This window comes from Staurois parvus, unplaced genomic scaffold (assembly GCF_062004578.1).
Source record: "Staurois parvus isolate SC_StPar_1 unplaced genomic scaffold, SC_StPar_1.0 ptg002891l, whole genome shotgun sequence".
NCBI lineage: Eukaryota > Metazoa > Chordata > Amphibia > Anura > Ranidae > Staurois > Staurois parvus.
Window position 1 is genome coordinate 32501 of NW_028320687.1, and position 9560 is coordinate 42060.

The 9560-nt window shown below is 46.7% G+C and overlaps 1 protein-coding gene across 1 annotated transcript in view; it reads right to left on the reverse strand.

Moving 5' to 3' along the window:
* The window catches only part of NOL6 (nucleolar protein 6), a 39370-nt gene extending 30082 nt beyond the window's left edge, over positions 1-9288 (reverse strand). The window contains exons 1-5 of the mRNA XM_089666896.1: positions 9211-9288; positions 4822-5052; positions 3077-3193; positions 2816-2995; positions 1-16 (exon numbers count right to left, since the gene is read on the reverse strand). The exon at positions 1-16 is cut by the window's left edge and continues 153 nt beyond it. Coding sequence (XP_089523022.1) covers positions 1-16; positions 2816-2995; positions 3077-3193; positions 4822-5052; positions 9211-9288 — 622 coding nt within the window. The remainder of the gene's footprint in view (positions 17-2815; positions 2996-3076; positions 3194-4821; positions 5053-9210) is intronic.
* Positions 9289-9560: the final 272 nt, after the last annotated feature.

Here is a 9560-nt window from a genome sequence, read left to right on the forward strand (position 1 = left end):
TCTCCTGGACAATCTCCTGCAAAGAAACAAGCCGCAAAAAAAAATTCCAAGATCAGATTTAAAAAAAAAAAAAAAAAAAAAAAAAAAGAAATCCAGTTCAAGGTAACAATCTTCCGAAATAAACAAACTTGAACCCCTTTTCACCTAAAGGGTAACAACAAATCTAACCGACTAAACACAATTTTGCACTTTGACATGTGTTCGTAAAAGCATACGTGTCATCACGTACATATCATGGATTATGCCTTGTTTTTTTTCAGGACAAATTAAAGCGGAGCTCCACCCAAAAGGGGAAGTTCCACTTTAAGGACTGCTCCCTGCTCCCCATTAAGGATTGGCACCTTTGGGGGGTTGGGGGGGGGGGTAGTGGGTACCCAAATTTGACAGGTACCCGCTACCATTTCCAGTCCGATCACCTAAGCCTAGGAAGGTGTCCTCCCTCCCTCCCTGTAGTCTTTTGGGACACAGACAGGTCCCAGAAGACTACAGGACCATTCATGAAGTGCAGCGCTTCTCGCACATGTGCAGTGGGCCCCCGGCTGTGAAGCCGCAAGCTATCACAACCGGGTGGCCATAATGAAGATGCCGGCCTTCAGGCATACAGGACGGCCAGTGAAACGGGCTGCGGGGGACACACCACTGGACTGAGGGACAGGTAAATGGCTGTTTTGTAAAAGTCAGCAGCTACAGTTTTTGTAGCTGCTGACTTTTATTTGTTGACAGGTGAGTGGAACTCCGCTTTAATGTTTATTACCCACTTTCCCTCCAGAGGATTTCCCCCCCTTCCTGACCAGGTAATTTTTTACAATACAGCGCTGCATTACTTTAACTGACAATTGCGCAGTCATGCAACTCTGTACATAAATGTAATTTAACAGCACAACAACAGTGGAGGTGAAAAACAAAAAGGTGCGGTTTATTCAAAATATTTACAGGAAAACGTCAAACCAAAAAGAAACATCAAATCAAACCCTGGCCAACTTGGCTACTTACTGTACAAATAGCTTCCCTAGCTATCCAGTAGGTACAGCCTGATGCTATACCTAGTCGCTGGTAATTGGGAGGCCGGCCACACAGGCTTTGTCTCCCTGCCCCCAGATAGGATGTTTGCTCCCCAGTCAGTTCAGGCATAGATCTGGTTCCAGGGTGGAGCAACTCCCTAAGCAGGCTGTGAAGTTTTATAACAGCCGTAATGAGCCCACTACCTTCAGCTGGGCTCATCACCACAGTGCTGAAGGACTCAGCACTTCCCTCTAGTGGAACAAATCCCCATAGAGTCTGAACCTTGGACAAATGTATCGTCCATCAGGACGGCAACCCAGGTGATTTCACCTGCCTACTGTCACTATATATATATATATATATATATATATATATATATATATATATATATATATATATATATATATATATATATATATCTATATATCTATCTCTCTCTCTATCTCTCCATACATACATGTACACACATGCTTCTTTCGCAGCCATGCTGCCCTTTAGCAGTACTTCTGCTATAGGGCGGAGAGTAACTGGTTAAGGAAAATTTCAAAGTGACCCTGTCACTAGCGGACAATAGTCAAACCAGCAGCACCCTGCAACAAGGAGAACGTACATTTCCAGCAGGCAGCAACTCCAATTGTAGCTCAGCAGAACTAGAGCCATTCCTGCTGTGTCTGTCCAATGACCCCCCATTCCCCCCTGTGGATGCTCTTATCAGCCACTACAGGACACGGAAAGGACTTAGAGGCTAGCAGGTGGAACCTGGAACCCGCACCCATGGAGGTGATCAGGCAGCTCTCACAAGAAAGCCAACAGTTGGCTAAGAAAGTATACACACTATAGCAGGCAGATGCAGGGCGTGGATAAGGGGGGTACCACTGGTCTTCTTGTACAGGGCCCAGACCAGCAGGGGGGCCCCAAGTAGCTGGGTGAATCAGAGGTGGGCAGACAGGGGGGACGGGGAAAATGACTGGAATTGATCCTCTGTATGGCGCTCTCTGCAGCACTATACATTTCCCCATGTTGCCCAAGCCCCCCTTGTGTGCCCCCTCAATACCGCCGGCTTCTCACCTCTCCTTCCCAGCTGAAAACACACAATAGGATCCTTCAGGATGGAGAGTGGGGAAAGGGTCCGAAATAAATGTCACATTTACCAACCCCTTCCTTTCCTGAATGAACACAATGAGAGATTGGTACCGATCACTCACTGTGTTCAGTCATAACGGAAGCCTAGTAAGCGGTGTTTATTTGGGGGCCCTGTCACGTTGGCTGTTCGGGGCCCTGCGGGTTCTGACAGCAGCCCTGGTCAGGAGCATGCATAAACATGGCTGCTACCATCGTTAACCCCTTCGCGCCGGCGCCTCCTGGCCCTTTAAGGGTTTCAGAAGCCGGGAGGCAGGGCTTAGGATCATGTGACCGCCACGACGGCGTGTTACGGCGGTACAAACAAGACTTTCCCGGTCATGTGACCGCCGTTGTAGCGGTCACATGATCGGGAAAGGTCCCGATCGAAAGAGGAGATCGGGACCTTTCCGTAGGTACTGGACATGTGTGCTAGGAGCGCGCAGGGTGCGCGCCCTCAACACATATGTTCTTTTTTAATACAACGCAAATGTGTGGCTGCTCGGGGTCTAGGCCCAGACACAGGGAGGCTGCATGTTTGCGTTCGGCCGGGGTGAAGAGGTTAAACTCTGCACCTTCGGCAGCAAAAAGGGTTAAACAATATCATATAAAATCTCAGATGCTCTAAAAAGGATTTCCTTCAACATCCTCTTTGACGTGTTCCCAGGTATAGAGCCCACCATCTGTGCCTTACCTGTGGCATGGTGACAGCGAGGTCCACGTTGATCTCCGGTTTTATGCATGTCCCCAGGAGGTAGCTGCCCACCACTTTGATGGAGGTCGGAGGACGAAAATGGAACTTGCCCTTCACTTGATAGGGGACCTGCAGGAAGGGAACCTTCACATTTTTGGGTAGCCAGGTCTGGTCCACCAGCTGCAGAAACAAGAGCCACGCCGTGAGAATGAAGACTGAAGAGCGATGACAACGTCCTCATGAAATGATCTCACTACTTACATCTCTCTCGGGGGATTCTGGGATATTCTCCATGAGATTGCTGATCTCCTTTAGAAACTCGTCAATGGCTTTTCTCCGCTTCTCCTTCAGCTTGATTTCCTGAAGCAGCTCCTCGATCTGATGAAGACAAACACTTTTGGTATCTACCACGCCCTGATCATTGATTTCATTCGCAATCGTGAGATGCGGCGCATCTGACCAGCCATTCAACTACAGCGCCCGGTCCGGAAATGGTTAATAGTCCGCCAGCAGACCTGAGACTCCTGCTGGGTGCCGCCAACTTGGATGTGATGTTAGAAGCCCCAGCAGACTCACAGCTGTCACTCAGCTGACATTCCCGCAGGGGTGTCAAACTGGCGGCCCTCCAGCTGCTGCCAAACTACAAGTCCCATCATGCCTCTGCCTTTGGGAGTCATGCTTGTAACTGTCAGTCTTGCAATGCCTCATGGGACTTGTAGTTTTGCAACAGCTGGAGGGCTGCCAGTTTGACACCCGTCTTCTAGAGGATTCCCCCTCACTCCCCCCCCCAAACCCACATAAAGTTATGTAAAGAGTTGAAGGGACAGATGGAGGAGCTGGGACAGCACAGACAGTAAGAAGACACTCCCAGAACAGGAGAGAGCTATTAAATGCAAGAGGGGAGGAGGCTATGCTGGAGAATTTTCTCATCCTGGACTGGTTGCATGCTGCAAGGGGTTAACCACTTGCCAACCGCGCTATAGCCGAATGACGGCTACAGCGCGGTTGTCCAGTTCTGAGAGGGCATAATATGACGTCCTGCCAGAATGCGCCCCCCCCAAGCACCCAGCAGTGCCACCCACCTGTGTTCAGCAGTGCCACCCACCAATGCTGCCCAGCAGTGCCACCAGTCAGTGGCCATCATTGTTGCATATCTGTGCAGCATCATCAGTGCCTATCAGTGCTGCCTATCCGTGCCACCTCACCAACGCACATCAGTGAAGGAGAAAAATTGCCTGTTTGCTAAATTTTATAGTAAAAACAAAGAAAAACTTTTTTTTCCAAATTTTTTGCTCTCTTTTTATTTATAGCACAAAAAATAAAACACCCAGCAGGGAGTAAATACCAACAAAAGAAATCTCTATTTGTGTGAAACAAAATGATAAAAATATCATATGGGGGTACAATGTTGCATGACCGCGCAATTGTCCCTCAAAGTGCAACAGCGCTGAAAGCTGAAAACTGGCCTGGGCAGGAAGGGGGTAAAAGTGCCCGGTAGGCGAGGGGTTAAAATTAAAGTATACCTAATGGCAAAACTTTTTTTTTTTTTGTTTGTTTTTTTTTTAGCTTTGGTTGGAATGAGAGCAAAAAAATTTGAAAAGTTTCTTTGTTTCTATTATGAAATTTTGCAAAAAGGTAATTTTTCTCCTTCACTGATGTGCATTGATGAGGCCGCACAGGTGGGTGCCACTACTAGGCACCGACGGGCACAAGTGGGTGCCACTACTAGGCACCGACGGGCACCGGTTATCGGCAGTACTTTCCTCATGCTGTGACAGGGTGAGGAAAGTGCAGCCGATAACCGGCAACTGCATTTACCGGTGATCTGCTGGGGGCGCGCGGGAGGGCGAATTCTGGGAGGACATCATATGACGTTCTCCCAGAACTGGACAACCGCGCTGTAGCCATCATCCGGTTATAGCGCGGTTGGCAAGTAGTTAAGAAATTATTCTTTGAACAAGTCTATCGCAGGAGAAGACAATGCACACTACTCGAAGAGAAGTTACCTGCATGTGCAGGAGGCTGGTGTGGTAAGTTTGCTCCGCCTCTTTCAGTTTGATGAGTTCCTCTGTAGTCATTGGCTTGTTGAGATCAGGCTTCTTCACCTTTGCCGGTTTCGGATTTTTAGTCTTTGATGGTCTCTTGGCAGCCTGCTTCCCTTTCTGCTTCGGAGCGGAGGCCTTTTTCGACTTTTCCACATCTTCAGACAAGACTTCTCCGGCAGCATGGCCATTCTTCTAGAAAGAGGAAAGTCCATGGGTTAATTTAAGGAAAGGCCAAATTCCTTTTTATAGATCTGAGCTTCTCGCTTACAATACCTTATTCCTGAGCCTGCAAGAGGGGGCTGAATACATCGACACCCCCATGAACAGCCGCCTCCAGTAGCTCTTCCTCCCTATAGGCACATCAGGCAGGTTCATTCAGTGAGCATTGGTGAGGACCATCTAGAGCAACGTTTGCCAAACTTTTTACTCCAGGGGAACCCTTAAAATAATTTGTCTCTCAGGGAAGCCCTGCTAAAAATAAATTCATCAAGGATCGGTGGGAAGAAGGTCCCTTATATTGGTGATCACTACCCATACGGACAACTGAAGAGATCATGTCTCTAGGTTGGCTCTGCCAATTAGCACTGGAGCCAAGATCATGGAGGCACCATCACATGGGAGATACATCAACCACAGATCAAGGAACCTCTAGCAACCTTGGGAAGAACTTCTACGATTCATCTACCATTGTCTCTCAGGGAAGCCCTGCTAAAAATAAATTCACCATCACATGGGAGATACATCAACCACAGATCAAGGAACCTCAAGCAACCTTTGGAGGAATCTCTAGGATTCATCTACCATTGTCTCTCAGGGGAGCCCTGCTAAAAATAAATTCATCAAGGGTCGGTGGGAAGAAGGTCTCTTATATTGGTGATCACTACCCATACGGACAACTGAAGAGATCATGTCTCTAGGTTGGCTCTGCCAATTAGCACTGGAGCCAGGATCATGGAGGCACCATCACATGGGAGATACATCAACCACAGATCAAGGAACCTCTAGCAACCTTGGGAAGAACTTCTACGATTCATCTACCATTGTCTCTCAGGGAAGCCCTGCTAAAAATAAATTCACCATCACATGGGAGATACATTAACCACAGATCAAGGAACCTCAAGCAACCTTGAGGAATCTCTAGGATTCATCTACCATTGTCTCTCAGGGGAGCCCTGCTAAAAATACATTCATCAAGGGTCGGTGGGAAGAAGGTCCCTTATATTGGTGATCACTGCCCATACGGACAACTGAAGAGATCATGTCACTAGGTTGGCTCTGCCAATTTGCACTGGAGCCAAGATCATGGAGGCACCATCACATGGGAGATACATCAACCACAGATCAAGGAACCTCTAGCAACCTTGGGAGGAACCTCTACAATTCATCTACCATAACTTCATGATGCTCTATCTAATATTGAGAAGGTCCCTCTTCTGTTGCCTTGAGTCACTGAGGCATGGACTTCACTAGACAAAGCATCACATTGCCTCCACCCCATAGTTCATCTCTTCCTCAGGTAAGTGACGCACACACATCCGCCTGTCCACATTATGTAAAAGGTAATTCATCAGACCAGGCCCACCTTCTTCCATTGCTCTGTGGTCCAGTTCGGATTCTCACGTGCCCATTGTGGGTGCTCCTGGCTGTGGACACGGGTCGGAATGAGCACCCTGACCAGTCGGAGGCTATGAAGCCCCAAATGAAACAAACTGCTATGCACTTTGTTTTCCGACACCTTTCTATTGGAAACCAGCATTAACCTTTCATATTGATACTGACCAAAAAAACCTCATGTCCATCTTTTTGGAACAAAAAAAAGCTCACAACTGTTTTTTAGGAAAAAAAGTTCACATCCATCTTCTGGACCAAAAAAGCCCCCCTTCATAATTTGAGCCAAATAAAAAGATGTCGATATTTTGTGGACAAAAAAAAGCTCCTGTTCCTCCTGTAGACCAAAAAAACTATATCCATTTTTTGGAGCAAAAAAAAAAAAAGCTCACAGCCGTCTTTTGGAGCAAAAAAAAAAGCTCACAGCCGTCTTTTGGAGCAAAAAAAAAAAGCTCACAGCCGTATTTTGGAGCAAAAAGAAAGCTCGCAGCCGTATTTTGGAGCAAAAAAAAAGCTCGCAGCCGTCTTTTGGAGCAAAAAAAAAGCTCACAGCCGTCTTTTGGAGCAAAAAAAAAGCTCACAGCCGTCTTTTGGAGCAAAAAAAAAGCTCACAGCCGTCTTTTGGAGCAAAAAAAAAGCTCACAGCCGTCTTTTGGAGCAAAAAAAAAGCTCACAGCCGTCTTTTGGAGCAAAAAAAAGCTCACAGCCGTCTTTTGGAGCAAAAAAAAAAGCTCACAGCCGTCTTTTGGAGCAAAAAAAAGCAGCTCACAGCCGTCTTTTGGAGCAAAAAAAAGCAGCTCACAGCCGTCTTTTGGAGCAAAAAAAAAGCTCACAGCCGTCTTTTGGAGCAAAAAAAAGCTCACAGCCGTCTTTTGGAGCAAAAAAAAGCTCACAGCCGTCTTTTGGAGCAAAAAAAAGCTCACGGCCGTCTTTTGGAGCAAAAAAAAGCTCACGGCCGTCTTTTGGAGCAAAAAAAAAAAAAGCTCACAGCCGTCTTTTGGACCTAAAAGTAAGCTACCCTTCATATTTCAAGCCAAAAAAAACCTCCCGTCAATATTTTGGGGCCAAAAAAAAAAAAAAGTTCCCTTTCTTCCTGTAGACCAAAAAAACCTATGTTAATTTGTTGGAACAAAAAAAAGCTTACAACCATCTTTTCAACCAAAAAAAGCTCACATCTGTCTTTTTGACGAAAAAAGCTCCTGTCCCTCCATTTGGACAAAAAGACATACCTTTCATATTTTGAACCAAAAAAAACTTTGTCCATATTTTTGGGCAGAAAATAAAACCTCCTGTGGATTGAAAAAACCCACGTTCATTTTCTAGAATAAAAAAAAGTGTTCACGGTTGTTTTTTGGAAGAAAAAAAACTCTTGCCCGTCTTTGGAACTAAAAAAAGTTTACATTCATCTTCTCAACCAAAAAAAAAGCTCACGTCCGTCTTCGCCCGTTCCTCCTGTGGCCCAACAAAAACCCTACGTCCATCTTTTGGACCCCAAAAAAAACCCTACACCCATCTTTTTGGACCCAAAAAAAAAAACCCTACGTCCATCTTTTGGACCCAAAAAAGAAAAAAACCTACGTCCATCTTTTGGACCCAAAAAAAAAAACCCTACGTCCATCTTTTGGACCCAAAAAAAAAAACCCTACGTCCATCTTTTGGACCCAAAAAAAAAAACCCTACGTCCATCTTTTGGACCCAAAAAAAAAAACCCTACGTCCATCTTTTGGACCCAAAAAAAAACCCTACGTCCATCTTTTGGACCAAAAAAAAAAACCCTACGTCCATCTTTTGGACCAAAAAAAACCCTACGTCCATCTTTTGGACCAAAAAAAAAACCCTACGTCCATCTTTTGGACCAAAAAAAAACCCTACGTCCATTTTTTGGAGCAAAAAAAACCCTACGTCCATCTTTTGGACCAAAAAAAAAAACCCTACGTCCATCTTTTGGACCAAAAAAAAACCCTACGTCCATCTTTTGGAACAAAAAAAGCTCCCATGCATATTTTGGGCCCAAAAAAGCCTCCATCCATGCAGACGTGAAGCCATCCCATAGAAATCTCCGGCAATCCTACCAAGAAGGCCTTTGTTCAGGCACTTCCTTTTACAAGGTGACAACACTCCGTCCAATCCTTCAATCTCTCTCCTACGTTGTCCACCACCAGGAAGCTAGCCCAGAGCAAGGATTTCTGGCCGACACCTGGAGCGTGTGCTAGCAGACAGAAAGCTTTCATTAAATTCATCACTGGTGATCCTGCCATTAGAATCCTTGATCAGGCACTTCCTGTTCTAGGGTGACAACGCACCATCCCTGTCCTCCATTGTTCTCTGAGGGTGTCACACAGATTCCGGTGAAGTGCGGCCGGTTAGAATGCAGGCAGACAGGAAGTGAGGGAAAGAAGCTGCAGGAGATCAGCAACACTAGAAAGTGTATTTTATGGGGAAACCTGCAACTGTTTCGGGTGCAAATGGAAGATGAAAGCCCGGATCACACGGTGGGGGTCCAGCTGGGGGAGATTCTGATACATTTGTGCTCCATAGTCTTCAATTCTCCCACACAGGCCCCTCCCCCAACCAACCTGGGGGGTGTCATGTCTCCTTTAACCGGTATACACTCTCTGCTCTCTACTGCCCCCAGTGTTTACCCCTCCCTGGGGCAACAGCACCAACCCCTTCCCCCACCACAGGGGAACACCCGAACCAGCCCGCGCTCTTTAACACGTGACTGCAAGCCTCCCGCCTCACCTGTATCCGCTTCGCCTTCATCGCCGCACCGGAGACACACGTGGGTTCCCAGCGCCGACTGCCCCGCCCACTCCGCATCGCTGGCGCAGGCCTGACGTCACTCGCTGGCGCCGCCATAAGACGTAAGGAGTGGCGGGAGCCATGATGGTTACTGGCAGAGTGCCCGTAGTTATTGGAGAAATATACCATTTATATATTTTATGTAGGATATGTATCCGCCCACTTCCATGGTGTGACAATGCTGCCCCCTACGGGGGTGACAGTGCAATTCAATAAATATTCACATATTTGCTAAAGTAGACTCTCACAGTCTCTTCCAATGTGGTGGACAATTGTAACAGTCTCTTGTA